The sequence below is a fragment of the Columba livia genome, chromosome 28, assembly GCF_036013475.1.
Source record: "Columba livia isolate bColLiv1 breed racing homer chromosome 28, bColLiv1.pat.W.v2, whole genome shotgun sequence".
NCBI lineage: Eukaryota > Metazoa > Chordata > Aves > Columbiformes > Columbidae > Columba > Columba livia.
In genome coordinates this window covers 1,510,104-1,531,620 of record NC_088629.1, presented here as the reverse complement: position 1 = coordinate 1,531,620, position 21,517 = coordinate 1,510,104, and the positions used below count along the sequence as shown (strand labels likewise).

The window sequence follows — 21,517 nt, the reverse complement described above, 5'->3', positions numbered from 1 at the left end:
CATCTGGTGCAGCTGGATCTCCCTTGTTTGTGCTGGTGGAAGCTGGTGGAGGGACGAGAGGCCCTGGAAACACCCCCAGCCACCCTGGGGTGTCCTCTGCCTCTGGTCCTTCTCCTCCAGGGCTGGTTTTGGTTACAAATGGTCCTGTGATGCTTTGGCCAACCAAATCCTGGCACTGCGAATCCTGCCCAGCCTGAGGAACGGCATCCCAAAGCCAAGTCCGCGCCAATTTATTTTGCGCATCCGTCCCACCTCTTTAATTAAATTAGCTTGAACACGAAGGGTTGCCTGACCCTTATTGGGTTAAATGAGCCGGTATCCATGGCAACCTGCTTCTGGGAAGGTCTGACATCTTGCTGTCTCTCTTCCAAACCCTTCCACATTCCTCACGTCCCATCCCTCTTGGCACGTGGGTTTTAAAGGCACAAAGTTAGGTTAGGTTAGTTGCCTCTGTAGGATTTAGCATGGGGAGGAAAGGAGGCAACGCAAGGGGAAGGTTGGGAAGTTGCTTGACTGTGTGCAATATTTATGTACCCAGCAAAGGATGTGAGTGGAGGAATATTTAATAACATGGGCAGAGATGTAGTAAGGCTTGGGGATGAAAGATTTTAAGCAATTTCAAGCTCAAAATATGCTTCAGACATTCAACGAGGAGGGGAGTCTATCAGGAGAACGTATCCTAAAGGAAGCAATTTGCTATCTTTTTGCATCTTTAAATGACATTTGGGAATGGAATTCATTTAAGATTCATTTAAGCTATTTTAGATGCCTCCTTTGGCATGACATGACCTGCACCCATTCCCTCCATGGACAGTGAAGGGAGCTTTGGGTGCCTGAGTGAAATGCTGTATTTAAACACCTATAAACAGCCGGTTGAATCCCTCCCTGGGGTCTCTCTCTAAAATAACGGCTTCAGATGAACCACGATAGATGCCTGATTTAAGTGTGACTTGGGAAGCTTCTCTAGGTCTGGATTATGTAGCCAGCCCCAGAAAAGGGATGATTAAATGTTTCAATAGATTTAAGCAGATACATCCCACCTTTCATTATGGCGAATGCCAGAGTACATGTAAAGCGTTTGATGAGCTGCACTTTCACAATACATTGAAAAAAGAAGATATAATGATGGAGAAAAGCCTTAGCCACGGGTGGAAGGGACATACATGTTTGGCGTTCCTTTGAGCAGCATTTATGTGTGACCATCCCTTTTGAAAAGTCTATACAGGGCCCTGGGGACACCAAGAGGCTTTAATGGCCCTGAGCAGCGTCCCCTGCACTCAGCAGCCTGTTTCACTTCGATATTGCAAGTTGATAAAGGGTTTATAATACATTGAGATATTGCTGAAAGACGGTGTGTGATGGTGTATATAAGAAGCACGATTGCACCCTCTTATACAAGTGAGGACGTTTGAAGGCATCATTGTATGGTCAGCGAGGTCGGGAAGGCAATCTCCCCATTAGCTTTCATTATATTTACTTTGTAAACTGTGGCGTGTTGTCTCTGTTCCAGGACCTTGGCAGTCTTATTATTATCCAGAATAAAGGAGGAGATGTTCGCTCCATCCACTATTCACTTCTCTCTTTCCCCATCAAAGCCAGCGCGGGCTGCACCTGTTTTATTTAGTCTGGATGGGTGAAGCGCATTGTACGGTTGTTTCTGATATAGGGTAGTTGTATTCGATACCCACCGCGTGATCTCTTGTTGAAATTGCAGTCTTGAATGAGAAAAGCTTTTAGTGTGACTTGATGAGTTTCCATAAGGCGTCACTTTGCTGAAGCACCAGCAACGCCGCTGGAAACCCTGGTTATGAATGAGGGATCACCATGAGATGAGCACATTGCTAGTGGAGGACCTCAGTGAAACCTCCAGCCGCCCTCCCACCGCATCCCTCCCGCTCATTGTTGATGGAGAACGCCTTGTTCCTTGTCCCTGTGTCACCTTTGTGCCCAGGAAAGGCACAACGTGGCTTCTGCTCCAGTTCCCGTCCTCCAGTCGTTGGGGTCTCCGCAATCTCAGCCACAGAGCTGAAGGAAGAGCGGTCAGCACGCCCCTTCATTTCCATACTGCATATGCACTTCTTCATTTGAATTAATTATTATAGACTAGGATAATTAGAAGCTTCTGGTAATTATCTCTGGATATTTTGCTGGTGTCTTGCAGCAGAGCTGTTTCTTGCATTCCTGAGGGAGATCCTGTATTTCTATATTTCTGTTAATATTTGTGGAGCAGCCGCAGTCCGTGTCACAGATCTCAACGGCAGCGCAGAGCTGATGCCACTGAACTCACCCTGGCAGCTTAACCTTGTTACAAGCACCCAGAAGGCCTCGTAAAATGGTGTTGCCTTTGGCTGGATCTTGTTCCTTCAGTTTGCTTATGAGGCCACGGTGTGTGGCAGTGACAGAGACCTCGCTGACGCGGTGATTTATCACAGCACCATCTCCCTCTCCATCTATTTCTTGTCAGAGGAGAAATTAGACTGGGATTTTTGGCCCACGTGTCCAGAGGGCACAAGATGCTGTTTGATGGAGCTACACGTGTGTCAGAAATTGCTCTAAAAGACATTTCTCTCCAAGCGCGATGCCCGTGCTCAGGTGGTTTATCAGCATGCGCGACCTTTGGTAAATGCAGAGCTCTCCTGTACACACTGTACATGTGGCACATCCTGGACAGGGACATCTCTCCTTGTATGAGATTTGTCTGCTCTCAGGGACCAAGACGGGGGCTTGACATGTGAATCTTTCCAAGAAAAGAGGTAGATCCCCTGGTTTGACTGAAAACGGGTTAATTTTCCTCATGCAGTTACAAACCTTCCTTTCCCATCGCTCGTTATTTGCACTTAGTCTGAGAACAAGAGATACCAGCCCAGCACAGTTAATGTGTTTAATTGCTCTGCTCTGAGAGCCAAGGACACTCTGAGCTCTGCCCACAGGGGTGAGGCAGCGAGGAAGGGGATGGACGGACAGAGCTGGACTGACACCCACACTGAGCAACCAGAGTGTTCCAGCCCATTGGCATCATGCTGATTATTAAAGGAGAGTTGGGAACTTGCAGTTGGCTGTTCCGATCTCTCTGGGGTAGCTGGGAAGTTCAGTTGGGACCGTTTAGTTGGGCCTTTTGCCATTTTGCAGAGGCCTCTGGGCTTTTCTGCCTCTTTCCCTCTTTTCTCTCTCTGGGATGGGCTGTGGGACCAGGTGCCGTTTCCTGGGACTGGCTGCTCGGCGTGTTCATGAGGAATTGCCTCGAGTATCTTTTATTTCTATTATATATATATATTTACTAGCACTATATTACTATTTTGTTATTTTATTAAACCATGTTCATCTCAATCCCAGTTTCTCCCTTCCCTTTGGATTCTCTCCCCTATTGGAGTGAGTGAGCGGCTGCGTGGTTGTATTGCCAGCTCAGGTTAAACCAGGACAGCACAGCCCACCATGACCTGCCAGTGCCATTTGCTCCTTGAAGACCAAACCCTACACGCCCTGGGTGGACAGAAATCTCCTCTAAGCAAGTGTGGTGGTTTTAACCATGAATCTCAGTGTCCGTGCCTATTAGAGCCACCCGCGGCACAGCATGGGGCTGAAAGTGCAACCGCAAGGTCTGGTCAAGACTCAAGAACTGCAGACAGATGAAAAACTTGGCCCCATCTGCTACCGTGAAGTCATCTTTATCACCTGATTGCAAAGCCAGAGAGCTGGGAGAGCATTTGAATGGCTGCTGCTGCCGCCGCAGTGATAAATTAGATCACTTTGAGAGCACTTTAGAGCTGGGCAGAAAATTCAGTTGCTCTCCCTGCCAATTTAATCCTGTAAGTGGAATTAAAGCTTGCTTTAGCTGCACTCTCCAGCCACCAGCAAGTGTCCCTTGTGCACAGTCTCCGAGGGATTTATCTCTCTGGGAACTGTGTGTGTGTGAACCAGCAAAAAATGGACAGAGCCTGCACAGCACCCAGAGGAGCACTGCAGGAGCAGGAGCCCCTTTTGGTCTTAATTCCTCAGACGACTTGGACCTGGGTCTGAAAAGCAATGTTTGAGACGACCTGTTTTACTAATGCTACTGATAAAAATAGAGAAAATAATACAAAATATACAAAACCAATGTTGAAAGTCCCGGCAATTGCAGGGCTGGCAGCCGAAATCCCGGACTGGACTCTACAACCAACTGGAGCTGGATTCAGTCCGTCACTGGCCCCAGTTCACAAGCTGGCAGCTGATGTCCCGGACTGGACTCTACAGCCAACCGGAGCTGGATTCAGTCTGTCACTGGCCTCAGTTCACAAGCCAGCAGCCGAAGTCCTGGACTGGACTCTCCAGCCAACCGGAGCTGGATTCAGTCTGTCACTGGCCTCAGTTCACAGGGATGACTCGCAAGGTCCTCTGCTAATGTCACCATAAGGAAACGGGGCGAGATCCTCGTGATCTCCCAGTTTTACATGAAGTATCACATGAATGGGATGTTACACTCAGTTGGTCAGGGTTTGGTCACCTGTTTCTTGTTGCCCCTCTCGTGGATGTGCATCCATCCTTATCAATGCCCTCGCACCCCATGGCTGTGTCTACCAAACATGGATCTGGCTTTCAGGAAAATGCAGTTCATATGAAGCTTTAGCTGACAGGCAAATCCACTAAAAGACAAACCTAGTTTTAACAAAACCAGGACAAGCCCTCTGGTGGCCTCGGCCTTGGCCATTCCGCTCCTTGACGTGAGGTGGGTTTGGTATCGGAGGTGGTGGCATCTGACCGGGCATCTCCCAGACACGGTGCAGGCTGGTCCTCCCCACCCAGAACGGGATGTGTTAACCTGTGACACTCTCCCCTGCAGATGCTAAAGCAACGTGAAGCCAATTCCAGGCTTTTGCTAAAAAGCTCTGCCTAATTTCTAGCCTAAATGTATTCATCAGCTCATTTGGGTTTGCTCTGAAACAATTTTCACATGTGGTGTTTGAAGGATCCTGTGCATAAGGCACCTGCTTAACTTCAGGCAGTGTAAGAAGCACCAATACATTTGATAATTAAATGTTTGCTGCCACCTAATTGTCCCTTATTACACATATTCTTTGAGCTGAAAGCCTGTCTACTGGCACCCTCCCCAGAGCACTGAGCTTCAAAGGCAGCCGGAGAAGAGTTTCTTTTCTTAAAGCACAGTATATATTTAAAATGGAGCCATCTCCAAAACTGTCAGGAAACGGATAAAGAAACAGGGAGAACAGCAAACCCAGCGGGCTAATTATAAACAGTCAAATATAGGAAAAAAGCAGATTGCGGCAAGCTGATCAAATGACAAGAGTAATACCACTGAAAGAGCCGACACTTACCTACAGACAGCAGAGCGCTCGGCTGAGCGCGGTCTGGGCTCTAACCAGAGTTTTCATCCGCAGATCTGAAAATCCGGCTGATCTGTGCTGTATCCTGAGATCAGCTGCAGTCATCAGCTTGACTTCAGCCCTAGAACCAGAGATCTGGCCTTGTGAATGGGTTTCCAGCCACTTCTATGCTCAGGCTGCCTTTTCCCTGGGTGCAACCCGGCCGCCTTCGCTGCTGCTCCGATGCGCATCTTGCCCTCTTGCAGACATCCCAGGGGGAACGCGGAGCTTTGAATGAACCTGCTGGCAGCGCCGCAGCCACCTGGTGGGTTTGTGCTTCTCAATCACACATACTCGAGCAAACGGTTGCATTTGGCAAGGGGAGCCGTGTTTTCTCAGCTAGAAATACAAACACATTCAAGGCAGTTGAGGTCTTTTTAAAGCACGAGCAGCCTGTGTGTGTAAGCAACTCTATTTTCAGCCGCACCGCCAACTAAGAAAAGTTTTGTAGTACTTTTAGTCGAACTTTCTGGTTGTTATCACAGTATGTTAGGGATTGGAAGGGACCTCAAAAGATCATCATCTGTTATATTTTCTTCTTTAGCCCCTCTTGAGAAAAATCAGGTTTACGCACAAATAGGAGGGGGTGCGGTGATTGGGGAAGCTCATCTGAGCACGTCATGGAGAGCAAACCAAGTCCTGGTGATGGGGTCAATGGGGTTTCCGTAGGACGGAGAGTCCATGGAAAGGATGGGAGCAGCCAGCAATCCTGGGACATGTCGCTATGGGGAATGGGATATATCTGGGATATATCTGGGATATATCTGCTTGATGTTCAGCATCCAGATCGGTGTTTGAGCGGTGCAGAGCAAGGGGCACCTTCTGAAGGTGAGTCAGCTCCTGCTGGGACAGGTGTCTCCTGCTGCGTGACTCACTCCCGTTTCTTGCCACAAGGACCAAAAACCGATGAGCTCATTGGAGGCGTCTGCTTTAGGGCAGTCTAAATTTGGAGAGCTGACTTGACAGCCCTAGCAATGAGGGTTCAGCTTCTGCATCCCTACACGGCGGGTAGCGAGAGGCACTGAGGCTTTGAAATTGGCTCCACGCAGACCGGGAAGCACAGTGCTCCTGAGGATGGGATACAGCGGGATTAGCACATCTGTATTAGAAAATTAAACATGCCTGGCACCACTCTGGGGTTTGGAGGCTAAACTGGAACGGTGGAGTTTGTATCTACGCCATTAAGCTCTTTGTAGAATAGGATGTCCCCACCTGGAGCCTCTTGGGAACGGTCCCTCCCCTGTGCCTGGAGATGGTTTGAGATGAGCTGGCTTGCACGGCACGGCCAAAAACATACGAGAAACTGTGCGAATGCTGTAGTACCGAGGATGACGGAGTCCCTGTGCCAGGGGACATCTGGCACTCCTCATTTTACGAGTCAAGATGGAAGCACAAAGCTGCATGTCAAGCAGGGGACTGGTATTTGCCAGGTTGGGAGCTGCGTGCTCCCTCTAGCACCCAAAACATGAGCATCATCTGCATCGGATCTTTTAAAAGGCCCAAATTTTGTGAGTATCCAGTGGGAGCAATTCACAGTTTGGGGCTCTGCCTTTTGGTTGCAATGAGCCCCTCTTGCAAGAGCAGCAGAAATTGATTCTGGCCTAATTTTCTCACAACAAACAGCAAAACGTCCCCAATAGATGCTCGTCTTAGCACCCGCCGTCCCTTCCTTCAAAAGGAGCGTTTTGCTGCCCTCTCCTGTCAGCACCGTTTGTAAATGGGATTTCAGGTCTCTGGGTGGGAAGGGGATAAATCGCAATGTGATGTTTGGAGGCTCCGGCGGCAAAGTTTGGCACTGGGGGAGCTGCGGGGGTGGCTCCTGTGAGGAGACGCCAGGAGCTGCCCCATATTGGAAAGAGTCATAGAATGATTTTGGTTGGAAGAGACCCACAAGATCGCCAAGTCCAACCATTAACCCAACACTGGCGCTAAACCGTGTCCCTAAGAACATCATCTACGCATCTTTTAAACCCCTGGTTGTACCAGCACCGGTGTGGCCGGCAGGCCCAGGGCAGTGACCATCCCCGTGCTGGGACCTGGGGAGGCCAAACTGTGGATCCTGGGGGGCAGTTTTGGGCCCCTCAGGACAAGGCTCAAAATGGCGGCACCAGAATCACCTCAGGGCTCAAAATGGCGCCAGAATCACCTCAGGGCTCAGAATGGCGGCACCAGGGCTGGCGGGATCACCTCATGAAAGGCCTTGAGGAGCTGGAGTGGAGAGAAGGGAGCGGAGCTGTGAGGGGCTGGAGCACAAGTGTGATGGAGACTGAGGGACCTGGGGGTTCAGCTGGAGAACAGGAGCTGAGGGGAGACCTTCTGATTTCTGAACTGCCTGAAAGGAGCTTGGAGCCGGGGGGGTCGGGCTCTGCTCCCCAGGAACAAGCGCCAGGAGCAGAGGAAACGGCCTCAAGTTGCGCCAGGGGAGGGTGAGGGTGGATTTAGGAACAATTTCTTCCCCAAAGGGCTGTGGGGCATTGGAACAGGCTGCCCAGGGCAGTGCTGGAGTCACCAGCCCTGGAGGCGTTGGACAGACGAAGTTCTTAGGGACACGGGTGGGTGCTGGAGTTGGTTGGGTTATGTTTGGACCCCCCTGAGTGTTTCTTCCACACGAAACGATTCTGCGATTCCGCGGAGCCAAGAGCGGGACGGGCGGCGCTGCCCGGGCCCGGCCCCTCCGCCCTGCCCGCCGCCTCCATCCCCATGGAAACTCCGACCGCCCCGGGCGGAAAGGGCCGGCCCGAGAGGGGACAAAGGAGCGCGGGGAAGCGCCGGAACGCGGCGAGCGAGCCCGGGCGGAGCGGCCCCGGGAGCCCGGCCGGGGGGAGGTGGAGCGAGAGGCCGCGGGACAGCGGCCTGAGGTGCGACAAGTGGCCGCAGCCGGTGAGGGGAGGCCCGGCCGGGCTGCGGGGAGCGGCGGGGCCGGGTCGGGACACCCGGGAGGGTGGAGGGGACGCGGGCAGCGAGAAAACAGCGAGTTGCTGGAAGTGAAAGAGCCGGACGCGAGGCCTGGGAGTCGCTGCAGCTCCTGCGGACGTGGCGCCGAGGGGACAGAGTGATAGGCAGGACTTGGGTTACCAGGCAAATCCTACGGGTGGTGGGTTGGTTGGTTTGTTTTTAAAGAAAAGAGGCAAAACCTGAAACATACGCTGGGGGAGGACGGCGGTTAAATAAGTCATTTTAGGGGGAAAACACTAATAATGTTGGGGGGCGGGAGGTAACCTGATGCTTTGTTAGACTGGCGTTCCTTGGAGGAGAGGAGGCGTTCCACTTAAAGCTTAATATTAAGTTTCCAAAAGTCCTATAGGGTAGTAAATGATCTTGCTTCACCCCGTCCTGCCGCATCCCTGCTCATGGCTCATGTTTTTCCCATCTGCAGAAAATTCTTTGATCCTGGAAGGCAACTGGGGGCCAATTCGCACCTTTTCTTGGACCTTTGGCAACTTTTTCACTCCCATCGCACTTATAACTGTGATGTTTCTGATCTCAAAGTACGCTGCCCAGCTTACGGAGTTCCACTGTCATCTCTTCCCACAGAAATGGGTGTATTGGCGTCCTCCAGCACCAAAACTAACCCGCCTGCATCCCTGCTGCTCGCTCCGGTCTGTGCCCTCCTCGTGTGTCACGGACGGAGGTGACGGGGACGGTCAGTTCAGAGAGTTATTGGAGCTACAGAGATGTGTTGTGTTCAGCGAGGAGCGTTTGGTACCCGTGAGCGTGTCCCTGTGCCGCACGAGCGTGGGCTGGGACGGGCATGGCGGTGGCGACGGGGCTTTGGTGGCACCCAGAGCAGTGTGGGTGGTTGGGGTGCACCCAGTGTGGGTGGTTGGGGGTGCACCCAGAGCAGTGTAACTAATTGGGGGGTGCACCCAGTGTGGCTGGTTGGGGGTGCACCCAGAGCAGTGTGGCTGATTTGGGGGTGCACTCAGAGCAGTGTGGGTGGTTGGGGTGCACCCAGTGTGGCTGGTTGGGGTGCACCCAGAGCAGTGTAACTAATTGGGGGGTGCACTCAGAGCAGTGTGGGTGGTTGGGGGTGCACTCAGAGCAGTGTGACTGGTTGGGGGGTGCACCCAGAGCAGTGTGACTAATTGGGGGGTGCACCCAGAGCAGTGTGGCTGATTTGGGGGTGCACTCAGAGCAGTGTGGGTGGTTGGGGTGCACCCAGTGTGGCTGGTTGGGGTGCACCCAGAGCAGTGTGGCTGTTTTGGGGGTGCACCCAGAGCAGTGTGGCTGGTTGGGGGTGCACCCAGAGCAGTGTGGCTGGTTGGGGGGTGCACTCTGAGCAGTGTGGCTGATCAGGGGGTGCACTTGAGGGGCGCACTCTGAGCAGTGTGGCTGATTTGGGGGTGCACTCTGAGCAGTGTGACTAATTGGGGGGTGCACCCGGAGCAGTGTGGCTGGTTGGGGGTTGCACTCTGAGCAGGGTGGCTGATTTTGGGGTGCACTCTGAGCAGTGTGGCAGATTGGGGGGTGCACTCTGAGCAGGGTGGCTGATTTTGGGGTGCACTCTGAGCAGTGTGGCAGATTGGGGGGTGCACTCTGAGAAGTGTGACTAATTGGGGGGTGCACTCAGAGCAGTGTGGCTGATCAGGGGGTGCACTCAGAGCAGTGTGGGTGGTTGGGGTGCACCCAGAGCAGTGTGGCTGATTTTGGGGTGCATCCAGAGCAGTGTGGCTGGTTGGGGTGCACCCAGAGCAGTGTGGCTGATTTGGGGGTGCACCCAGAGCAGTGTGGCTGAGCAGGGGGTGCACCCAGAGCAGTGTGGCTGGTTGGGGTGCACTCTGAGCAGTGTGGCTGATCAGGGGGTGCACTTGAGGGGCGCACTCTAAGCAGTGTGGCTGATTTGGGGGTGCACTCTGAGCAGTGTGACTAATTGGGGGGTGCACTCTGAGCAGTGTGGCAGATTGGGGGGTGCACCCAGAGCAGTGTGGCTGGTTGGGGGTGCACCCAGAGCAGTGTGGCTGGTTGGGGTGCACCCAGAGCAGTGTGGCTGATCAGGGGGTGCATTTGGGGGGTGCATTTCCAGCAGGGTGGCTGATCAGGGGGTGCAATTGAGGGGTGCACTCTGAGCAGTGTGGCAGATTGGGGGGTGCACTCTGAGCAGTGTGGCAGATTGGGGGGTGCACTTGCGGGGTGCACTTGGAGCAGTCTGGCAGATTGGGGGGTTCCTTCCTTCCTTTTCCTCCCTTCCATTTCCTTCCTTCCATTTCCTTCCTTCCTTTTCCTTCCTTCATATTTCCTTCCTTCTTTTCCTTCCTCCTTCCTTCCTCCTTCCTTTTCCTTCACCTTCTTATCTATATTGCTGCTTTCCAGCTCTATCTCAGGTTTATTATGTGTCACGTTTTAAGCGCAGCCTTTGTCCACCCTGCGGGCTGGTGTGCGCTGACTTTTCTCCAGGCCCTGCTGCGATCACAGCGTGTTGCTCCGCAGAGTCATTTCATTCCAAGGATTATCAATCATACAACTTCATACTTCTAGGTGATTCGTTAGATTCTGTATGCGTTTACTTAAGCAAAATGATTAAATTGGGCTCATCCACTGACCTGTCAGTAAAACCATTGCCATACAGCTCACTTATTTGGCAGGGAGAGCTCCAACTGGGCTCATCCAGGCTGTTGTATTTCTGTGCCTTTCATGTTTATCCCTAATTAACAGCGCGTTGGTGATTAACGATACCCCGAAATTCCTGCAGTTTAGAAATGCAAAGTGTGTTTATTCACAGCCGGGAATCGTGTCCCAGAGTCACATCAATTGTTCAATAGCTCAGTGGATGTAAAAGGATGTTTCCTGTTGTTGCGATGTAATTTTTCTCCATATAGAAAAACATTAAACCCTTGATTGACAGCGTGTTTAAAATAAAGGCATGATAGCTGCTTTTTCTTCTGTTTCTCCGCTTGAACCACAGGTCTCTGCTTTCCCGATCGCTGCCGTGGTCGTAAGCCAAATCCTCTTTCGTCTTTATCTCCCTTGGATGCCGTGATGCTGCCGAGCGAGGCGCAATTAACTCTGCTCCAGGGTTTCTCTCTGCCCCCGGAGACGCTGCAGGAAGGTGCCAGAGCTGCAAACACGAGCCCGCATCCAGGTTTTTACAGCATCCCCGTTGCCGAGCGCAACGTGGATCATCCCCAGCATCACCGTGGAAGAAAGGGCAGCATGGAGATGCCGGTTTGCCGGGGAGATCAATCGGGGCGCGGCGTTTTCATGGGGCGTTCAGACCCCCCGACGCCGCGCGCGGGTTTTCCAGTTCTGGTTCCGACGCTGCCGCCGTGGGGAGGTCTCTGTGGCGCAATGGACGAGCGCGCTGGACTTCTAATCCAGAGGTTCCGGGTTCGAGTCCCGGCAGAGATGATCTCCAGGCAGGTGTCTCTTTTCTTTTAATGCCCGTTGCTTTGTAGGTCCCAATCTGTCACATTTATAACACCCCCGAGGGATTTGGAGGGGTAGATAATGACTTTCCACCACAGCTTCTCTGCAGATGATGCGTAACGGTGCTGAGCTCCCTTCTAAGTCATCTCTCCATCACATTCCCCTTTCCTCGTTCCTTTTGGTATCTCCTGAATAATCGGGTGTTTTAACCCTCTACTGCTCGCAGGTCTCATCTTTGGTACCTTCTTAAAGAAAGTTCGCTGATTTCCAGTAGAAATCAGGTGCTTGGGCAGTTTAGAGCCTTCTGTGGATGTTTCCTGTGATAAACATGGTCGTTGTTTTCAAATGCGTGGCAAAAAAATAGGTCTATATTGTGAATTTCTACCATATAGAAATTCTTTGTAAATGCTTTTATTTTGCATGGTTTTACTTTGCTGACGACCACCCCCACACCCCTGTGGGTGTTCGCCTTCCCAAGCAGCAAATTGACTCTTTTTTCCCTTTAAAACAGGTGTTATTAGTGTATTAATTCCCATGTGATGTAAAGACTGGAGATGCAGAATGGGGGCGTGGCCAGAGGGGGGGCGGGGCAAACGAGGGGCGGAGCCAGGGGGCAGGGCGGCTCCTCAACTGCACCCCAAGGGCTCCCAGTACAGACCAGTGAGGAGACCGGGACCCTCCGAATTCATAAAAACGGATGTTTTGACCCCAAAATGTCATGTCGTGACTCTGCTTTGGGAGGTTTTGGGGGCACTTATGGGGCAGAGGGGAGCTCCCCGGGATGACTCCGCCCCTGCAGCTGAGGCCACACCCCTCCTGAGATGTGTGCCCTGCTGGGGGTGTGACTTGTCAAGGCTCCGCCCCCTTTAGACCGCACCCTCTTCCATATTACCCAGCCGGGCTCCTGCAGGAGGTGTGTCCTAGCTGAGGCCACGCCCCAAACTCCGCCCCCTCCGTCTTCCACCCTCAAAGGGGTGTGTACCGGGGGCCACGCCCCTTTCCCAGCGCCCCACCCACTCCAGCTGGGTTCCACCCCCAGGAGCATGATGCAAAGCCCCGCCCCTCCCACACCCCCATTGGTGGGCTCCCTGCAGGGGGTGAGGCCAATGCAGGCCAATCTCTGACTCCACCCCCAGGGCTCCCCAAAAACCCCAGGGCCCCCCAAGCTCCCCCTCCCGGGGTCCCTCCAAACTCTGGGAACCCCCCCAGACCTGCCCCCTCATTCCCTGGAGCAGCCCCCCAAGCCCCGAGGACTCCCCTAAGCCCCATGGACCCCCCAAATTGGCCCCCCCACTCCCTGGAGCACCCTCCACAGGGGCTCCCGCCAAACCCCAGGGACTCCCCCAAACCCTAGGGACTCCCCTCAAGTCCCCCCCAGCTGAGCACTGGATCCCAAAACTGGGGGTTGGGCAACCCCCAAGGGGTCACTAGGGTGATGAGGGTGCCAGGTGCATAGGCAGCAGTGGCCCAGTGGATGGGTCACTAACCGTGTAAACAAGGCGTTGTGGGTTCGAGTCCCAGCTGCGCTGAGTCCCAAGAGGCGCCTGCGAAGTGCTGCCCCGGTTAAAGCCTCGAAGCCTGGACTGGCGTCAGAGTTTGGTTGTGGTTGGGATGATCCCGAGCGCCTCTTCCAACCGAAATGATTCCATTTGATTCCATTCTGAGCCCTTGGATCAGAGGCCTTAATCCCTGTGAAAGCTGCTGCCCTGCCCAGCCCAGCGGGGCCGTTACCGGGACTGAGCTGCCGCTGACTCACGAGGATGGACCTGTGGGCGGGTGACGAGGGCTGGGGAGAGCAAACTCCTCCAGCTGGGAACATCCTCTGACTCGCTGGTGCACACGGAAGGGAATCACAGAATGTGAGGGGTTGAGGGGCCCTGGAAAGCTCACCCAGTGCAACCCCCCCGGAGCAGGAACACCCAGATGAGGTTACACAGGAAGGTGTCCAGGCGGGTTGGAATGTCTGCACAGAAGGAGACTCCACAACCCCCTGGGCAGCCTGGGCCAGGCTCTGCCACCCTCACCCCAACAAGTTGCTTCTCATCTTCCAGCGGAACCTCCTGTGTTGCACTTTGCACCCATTGCCCCTCGTCCTGTCCCTGGTTGTCACCAGAAGAGCCTGGCTCCATCCTCCTGACACTGCCCCTTTCCATCTTGATCCCCAGCAATGAGTCCCCCCTCAGGCTCCTCTTGTCCAGCTCCAGAGCCCCAGCTCCCTCAGCCTTTCCTCACACGGGAGATGCTCCACTCCCTCCAGCATCTTGGTGGCTGCGCTGGACTCTCTCCAGCAGTTCCCTGTCCTGCTGGAACTGAGGGGCCACAGCTGGACACAAGATTCCAGATGTGGTCTCCCCAGGGCAGAGCAGAGGGGCAGGAGAACCTCTCTGACCTACTGACCACCCCCTTCTAACCCCCCCAGGTCCCATTGGCTTCCTGGCCACAAGGGCCCAGTGCTGGCTCATGGTCACCCCGCTGTCCCCAGGACCCCCAGGTCACTGCTCTCCAAAACAGGGTCCAAAACTTAGTCTTTCCTAATGTGCCAGCACCCCTGGCCCTGGGGCAGGAAACCCCATTACAAATCCCACAGAGAGAACTTTGTTTAAAACATCTTTTATTGAAAGAACATCAGGGAGGCGGCGGGACGGTCGTGAGGGCGGCGACGCAGGCTGGGGACGGTGCCCCGCGCTCAATTCCTGCGCGGCATCTTGTCGGGGTAATCCTGGAAGAAGTCGTTGCACATCATGGCCATACAGGCCAGGAAGATCACGTACTCTTGGAAATCCACCTCGCTGTCGCTGTTGTTGTCCAGGTCACTCATGAGCTTCTGTAAGTTTGCCTCACTGGTTTGTTTCTGCCCGGGGGGGGGTAAGAGAGGGTTAAAATGAGACTTTTGCATCAAGGGCCACATCTGTGAGTCCTGGGATGTGGGAACCTGCCCCACACTTACGCTGAAGCTGGGCAGCTCCTTGGTGAGCAGCTCCTTGAGCTCCTGCTTGCTGAGCTTGTACTTGTCCCCCTCCTTCCCGGAGTACTTGTGGAAGGTGGAGACGATGGAGGCCAGGGACAGCTCCAGGGGAGACGCCATGGGGACACCAGCCAGCCTGGAGGCACCAACAGCACAGGGAGGTGAGCGCAGAGCTCAGCATCGCCGAACAACCCCGCGCTGGGGGGCACCGCTCTCCCCCAGCCCCCCAGATCATGAACACCCCCGGATTCATCACCATTTCCTCCCTAATTTCACCCTCCCGCCAATGTCGCTGTGCTGGTAATGGTGCTGAGCAGCGTCCGGGGGAGAACGTGGGGGAGGCAGCAGCCCCCTCCCAGAGCCAGGCAGGGAAGGCGCACACACACTTTTACAGCTCTTGGAGGTGAAACGCAGCTGCGGGGAGGAAACCTCCGACCCCGCTGCCGGCAACATCTGTCGGCAACATCTGTCGGGCCGGCGGCACGGGGGGAACGGAGCGTTGTAGGGAAGAAACCAACTCACCGACAGCTCGAGCGGAACAGGCGAAGACGGGCAGGGCGGGAGGCGAGCCGGTGCGGGGCCACGGCATTTATAGCCCCGCCCGGGACACCTCCCTCGCCAGCCGGGGGGACGGCACCAGCGCCGATCCTGCGCCTGTTTGGACATTGGCTGGCAGAGGAGGAGAGGAACCCCTGGGAGCAGCCCTGGCCCCCCAAACCATCCTCCCCCTGCACTGCTGTGGGTTAGGGGAAGCAAAATGTGTCCCCAAGGGACCAGGACCAGGGACTGGGACCAGGATCACCCCTGGGGACACGGGGCGAAGCGAGGGCTGGCGATGCCGGCACGGGCCGAGATGCAGCACGCAAAGGTTTAGGCAGCACCCCCGGGGGTGTCTGGAGCTGCACAAACCCCCGCAGGGTTTGTCCACGGCTTCTTTGTTTCGCTGGGCTTTGGGTGAGGTTTTTCTCTGCTTTTCACTCGACTGCAAGCAATTTCTGTTTCCTAATAGGGAGGGCAGCGCGTCACAACACCCGTTGTGTAACGGAGCACTATTTCGGTGTCTGCATGTCCCGGACACGTGTCAGCGGCTGCAGGAGAAAACCAGGAGCTTGCAGCCCCCGCGATGGGGCGAGCTGGCTCATCATCATGGTGCAAGGGCTGGCAAACACCCCGGGTGTCCCCAAGCCTGGCCGAGCCCCCTGGGGACACCAGCACCTGCTGCTGGGGGATGAGAGCGTGGAACACAGGGTACAGAACCCCGCCCTGGGATGCTCCAGTGCCAAACCCCACCAAACACTGCACAGCGTCTCCCCGCATTGGGTGCTCCTTTAACGACCATTTTGGCAAAAGAAACCAAACCCAAGCCTGAACCTCATCTCGTTAAGAACCAGATGCAAGCTGGTTTAAATTAGTGGGAGGGGCGGAAGCTCCTGGAGGGTTTTATAAAGAGGGGAAGGGGGAAGATGGGGTTTGGAGGTGCTGGAGGGGCCTGGGCTCTGCTTTGCCATGCAGGGATCCAGGTGCTTTATAAGGGCTTTTTGAATCTGGGGTGGTTTCTCTGGGGTTCTGGACTGTTGGGGAGCAGCTGCAAACCAGCCCAGACCTGTCAGGACCTGTGGGGGCGGGGGGGTGAGCCCCAGCTTCCCGGTAGGATGACGTGCCCAGGAAATCACTGCGTATCTGCGGCTCCCCGCTCAACCTGGGGGTCCTGGTGACCTCCTTTGGTGCAGTTCATGGGCTCATCCGCATCCTGAGGGGACTGAGGGTCTCCTGTGGCTCCAGCTCTTTCCCATGAGGATGGGGATCATGCTCTGGCTTTTGTGCACCTTGCACGTTCCCACCTGGTTCCTCCACGCCAACTTTCTCTACCCAAACCCTTAGGGCAGCTCGTGATGACCAAGCTGGGCTTAGGGAAGCTCGTGAGCTGGGCTTAGGGAAGCTCGTGAGCTGGGCTTAGGGAAGCTTGTGAGCTGGGCTTAGGGAAGCTCACGAGCTGGGCTTAGGGAAGCTCACGAGCTGGGCTTAGGGAAGCTCACGAGCTGGGCTTAGGGAAGCTCACGAGCTGAGCTCAGGGAAGCTCGTGTGTTTTGAGCTCCACATGCCCTGAGCTCCTCGCGGAGCCAGCAGGAGCAGGTTCGGGGTGGAAAGTCCAACAACGTTGCTGAGCTGGTTTTGCTCAACCTTTATATCTGAAAAATGCCTCCCGGGGCTGAGCCGCGCCATGGAAAATCCCACGGAGCTGGAGGAAAGCGTGAGTCACCCTCTGCCGCCCAACCCACGGCGCACAGCACCCCGCCGGGGTTTGGCAAAGCTTTTATTGAAAGCCCGGCAGCGGGGTCACTTCTTGCGGGGCTGTTTGGGGGGCCCGTCCTGGAAGAACTCGTTGAAGCCCATGGTGATGCAGGCCAGGAAGCAGGCGTACTCCTTGAAGTCCACCTCGCTGTCCTTGTTGTGGTCCAGGTCGTTCACGAGCCTCTTGAACTCAGCCTCGTCCATTTGTTTCTGCGGTGGATAAGGGGTTTTGGGGTGCGGGGGTGAGTTGCTTCCCCATCCAGCCCCACTGCTTACAAGGAAGGGTATAAAGAGCCTGTGCTTCCCTCCCCCTGCTTTGAAGGAGGGTTTTCTTTTTGCCTTTAGAAATGCAGGTGGTTTACCCGTGATGGGGTCGTGCTGGCACGCCTATGGCAAATATGACTCTCCATCATGAAAACGGCTACAAAAACTTCTCCTCCCAATTTAAACCACAAGCCAGAAGGCGAAGTGGGGCTTAAAAACAACAGAATTAAAACCAGTTGAAATCGGAGCATGATTTTCTTTGCCAAGCAAAATATTTTGGTGGCTGTAAGAAAGCCGTTTCCTTTAGGTCTGAGCTCGGGTCCTCCTGGTCTTGTCACTCCTTGTTCCCAGGGTTTGGGAAATTCAGAGACTACCGTGGCTCACCCTAATTTGTACCGTGCTATAGGGGAAGAGCCAAGGCTGTTTTGGTCCTGCCCCTCCAACACCTCCCACCGGGGCATCTCCCAGGGACGCAAAGGGACGTGTCCCCACGGCCACTTACGCTCCCGAAGACGGGCAGCTCCTTGTTCAGCAGCTCCTTGAGCTCCCCCTTGCTGAGTTTGTACTTGTCCCCTTCCTTCCCCGAGTACTTGTGGAAGGTGGTGACCATCACGGCCAGCGCCTGCTCCAGGGGACACGCCATCACCAGCTTCTGGAGGGCAGAGCACCGGGGATGGGGTCAGGGTGAGCCCAGGGTGGCAATCACCGAATGACAGAACGTGAGGGGTTGGAGGGCCCTGGAAAGCTCATCCAGTGCAATCCCCCCGGAGCAGGAACACCCAGATGAGGTTACACAGGAAGGTGTCCAGGCGGGTTGGAATGTCTGCACAGAAGGAGACTCCACAACCTACCCAGGGCGGAGCAGAGGGGCAGGAGAACCTCTCTGACCTACTGACCACCCCCTTCTAACCCACCCCAGGTCCCATTGGCTTCCTGGCCACAAGGGCCCAGTGCTGGCTCAGCCCACAGCACCCGCTGTTCCCAGCTGGTCTCCCATCCAAGTACTGACCGGGCCCGACCCTGCTTAGCTTCCCAGATCAGACCAGATGGGGCGTTCTCAGGGTGCTATGGCTGTATAGATTACATTATGTATATATATAATGTTCCCCAAGTGTATCCTGATAGTATCTGAACTAAACCCTGTTTTCAAGGGCAGAGCAGAGGGGCAGGAGAACCTCTCTGACCTACTGACCGCCCCCATTAACGAGGTCACCCCTCAGCCTCATCCATCCCCCCACCCTACCCCAATCAACCCATGATGCTGTAGAGTGGCAGCTGCAACCCCAGCACCCCTTGATTATTGGGGTGAATCGCAGCAGGGGAGCAAAGCTGCGGGACGGGCGATGCGGGAGCGGTCACTCACCGGGTCGGTGCGGGTTGGTGCGGTGTGGGTGCGCTGAGCAGCCGGGGTGCTGCAGCCCGAGCACGAGGGGCATTTATAGCCTGGCCGGGGTGGCGCCGGCCCGCGCAGCCCCCTCGCCTCCAGGCTTTCCCAGCAGCTCCACGCAGGTGGTTTCGCCTGCGCCCCATTTTTGCCTAACGAACTGTGTTATCACATTAGTGAGAGGTGGGTGGGTTTGGGTGCCGTTGGCCCTGCTAATGAGTCTGGGGACCAAGGGAGCAGCCAAGGGACGGCTGCGGGGACTGCGAAGGGCTGGAGCATCCCTTGGGACTCCCAGAGAAAGCCGGTGACCAGCCCACATCCCCTCCTAAGCCGTCACTGCAATGTCCCCCACACCTCCGGCTTTCTGGGTGTCCCAAGCATCCCCATTCTGGTGTCGTCAATACAAACCAGCTCTGTTTGGGGAGGTGACAGCAGCTTTACTTGTGCCACAGGCTGGGGCTCGGTGCTTCTGGTGAAGCCTTAGCACAGCGGTCATTGCAGACCATGCTGAGGCAGCCCAGGAGGTCCAGGAGCTCCTTGAGTCCACCGTGTTGTCCTTGTCCTCCAGCAGCACCCAGAAGCTGCGCTCATCCACTTGCTGGCACAGAGGGGTCAAGGACATCGTTCACCGGCCACGGCATCAACCGCAACGCGTGGTGTCGGCAGATGGGGGTAAGCAGTTTCGGGGAGGAACAAGCCTTCCCTGACCCTCTCAGTGGTGGGGAGTGACATGAGGATGCTGGTGGGACTCAGTCCAATGTGTCCCCCCCATATAGCCGGGCAGCTCCTTCAGCCCGCCCTTGCTCAGCTGGTACCTGTCACCCTCCTTCCCCGAGTGCTGGTGGAAGGTGGCAATGCTGGGGGCCAGAGCTTCTCCCAGCCTGGTGGCCGCGCTGGCAGGGCAGCGGGGAGCGCGCCTGGCTTTGGTCCGCAGACCCCAGTTCTACTTGCATTGCTGCCCCCTGCAAGGGCTTGTGGTGTTTGGAGGAGGGAGCCAGGGTGAATCCTCATCTGGCAAAACCCAAGGTGGCCCTGAGCATCCTGAGCCGACCTTTCAGTCTCTGGGGATTGCAGGAGAACCTGTTTTCCTTCTCCCAGGGTTGTGGCGCCTGGGGAAGGCTGTGGGGGAACATATTTGGGGTGTTTTCTGAAACCTTACAAACCTTGTGCCACGTGGGACATGGAGGTTGCTGCACTACCAGGACTGGGTTAGCAGCTGGCACAGGGTGCCCAGAGCCGATCCTGCTGGGGACACAGGTACAGGACCGTGGGCTCGAGCTCCCTAAATTGGGGCCACCCGCAGAGCCTGGCACCTCTATCCCTGTCCCGCAGCCCCACAGCATCCCGCTCCCCGCCTGCCATATGGTGCTGTTGCAGAGTGCCCCAGGGCTTTCCAGGGGAGCACCCATGGGTGCAGCCGCTGAGCACACAAACCACCACCTGCCCATGCGGATGCCTGTGCAACACTCTCCCCTGGACACACCAACGTCCTGCATGCCTGTGCCCTGTGGCAGCTCCTCCCGTGTCCTGGGCTCCCCATGCACCCCTGTTTGCTCTGTCCTGCATGCCCGTGCCCTGCAGCAGCTCCTCCCATGCCCTGAGCTCCCCATGCACCCCTGTTTGCTCTGAGCAGCTCTGGGGTGGGAAATAACATGCCCAGCTTGAACCAGCACCAGCGTGGGGATTGCAAGTGCTCGGAGCCCCAGCCCGGCTGCTCGGGTCCTGCAGAGAAGCATGAACAAGGGGGGGACATCCTGAATTGATTCTGAGCGCTGCAGCCCATCCGCATCTACAAATGAAAGGTGCTGGGGGTCGGTTGCCCCTCACGCTCCAGGTCGCGTCTAGAGACGCCGAGGCTGCGGGATGGCTGGGATTCCGTGTGAGCAGCACCGGCCGAGCCCCGCTCGCCCCATCGCCAGCGCGGTGAGTCACAGCCCTGCCCACGCCTGAGGATTCCTGCACCGTGACTCAGCGCAGCCCTGCCCCACTGCGCCATCGCCCATGGGGGCACCCCCAGTTTGCCCGGGACCCCCAGCGCTGCAGGGCAGGGGAAGGTGGGCAGCGCCAGCAGGGGGACGGGAGGAGCCGGTGATGCTCCTGCATGGCGGAGGGGAGCAGCAGGGTCAGCGAGGAGGGTCTGGCTGGGGAAAGGGGTCTCAGCTCCAAAGCGCTGCCACCCCCCTGCCATGGGAGTGGGGGGCACGGGGGGCAGCGCCATGATGGCAGGCCCAGTGCCAAGTCCCCTCCCAGTGGAAAATCCCCAGCAGGCGCTGAGGCTGCCGGGCCGGGCTCTCTGCCAACACCGTGGGCGTCCCCAGGCGCCACAAGCCGAGCGGCGACACGGTCCCCGCCGAGCGCTGCCGGCCCGCGGCGTCCCGGCACACGCGGCGCCACGGAGGTTATCCCAGCCTGGGAGGGGGGCATGGGGTGCACTGAGATGCAGCACAGGAGTTGGGGTGCCCCAAGATCCCCAGGATTGGGGTGGCCATGTCCTTGGGGTGCATGAACGTGGGGCTGTGGCCCCAGGCTGCTCAGACCCCACATGGGGACATGGACAAGGTCCCCCCAGGATGTGTGGCCATGTCCTTGGGTGCACAGATGTGGGGCTGTGGTCCTTGGGGTGTACAGATGTGGGGCTGTGGTCCTTGGGGTGTACAGATGTGGGGCTGTGGTCCTTGGGGTGCACAGACATGGGGCTGTGGCCCCAGGCTGCTCAGACCCCACATGGGGACATGGACAAGGTCACCTGGGATGTGTGGCCATGTCCTGGGGTGCACAGACATGGGGCTGTGGCCCCAGGCTGCTCAGACCCCACATGGGGACATGGACAAGATCACCTGGGATGTGTGGCCATGTCCTGGGGTGCACAGACATGGGGCCGTGGTCTCA

The 21,517-nt window shown here is 56.1% G+C and overlaps 2 protein-coding genes, 1 long non-coding RNA gene, 1 other non-coding gene and 1 pseudogene across 6 annotated transcripts; 2 read left to right on the top strand and 3 right to left on the bottom strand.

The window, feature by feature from the left end:
* The first annotated feature begins 7,928 nt into the window (after positions 1 to 7,928).
* On the top strand, positions 7,929 to 12,231 carry LOC106145854 (uncharacterized). 3 transcript variants are annotated; one of them, XR_010468397.1, is made up of 4 exons: positions 7,929 to 8,240; positions 8,737 to 9,179; positions 9,231 to 10,835; positions 11,263 to 12,231. It is a non-coding gene; the product is annotated as an uncharacterized LOC106145854 (long non-coding RNA). The 3 variants fall into 3 exon arrangements; XR_010468398.1 differs by having other exon boundaries at positions 7,929 to 8,218; positions 8,737 to 10,835; XR_010468396.1 differs by having other exon boundaries at positions 7,930 to 8,240; positions 8,737 to 10,835.
* On the top strand, positions 11,632 to 11,705 carry TRNAR-UCU (transfer RNA arginine (anticodon UCU)). The gene has a single exon. It is a non-coding gene; the product is annotated as a tRNA-Arg (tRNA).
* Positions 12,232 to 14,317: 2,086 nt separating the features above from the next.
* Positions 14,318 to 15,463, bottom strand: LOC102090853 (protein S100-A4-like). The gene is made up of 3 exons (XM_005508971.3): positions 15,211 to 15,463; positions 14,671 to 14,824; positions 14,318 to 14,574 (listed from the first exon to the last, which is right to left on the bottom strand). The coding sequence occupies exons 2-3, from the start codon at positions 14,806 to 14,808 to the stop codon at positions 14,410 to 14,412; spliced, it is 303 nt and encodes a 100-aa protein (XP_005509028.1). The 5' UTR covers positions 14,809 to 14,824; positions 15,211 to 15,463; the 3' UTR covers positions 14,318 to 14,409.
* A 1,525-nt stretch (positions 15,464 to 16,988) lies between these two features.
* On the bottom strand, positions 16,989 to 18,749 carry LOC102091142 (protein S100-A4-like). The gene is made up of 3 exons (XM_005508973.3): positions 18,608 to 18,749; positions 17,747 to 17,896; positions 16,989 to 17,190 (listed from the first exon to the last, which is right to left on the bottom strand). The coding sequence occupies exons 2-3, from the start codon at positions 17,885 to 17,887 to the stop codon at positions 17,026 to 17,028; spliced, it is 306 nt and encodes a 101-aa protein (XP_005509030.1). The 5' UTR covers positions 17,888 to 17,896; positions 18,608 to 18,749; the 3' UTR covers positions 16,989 to 17,025.
* On the bottom strand, positions 18,205 to 18,323 carry LOC135576618 (5S ribosomal RNA; annotated as a pseudogene).
* Positions 18,750 to 21,517: the final 2,768 nt, after the last annotated feature.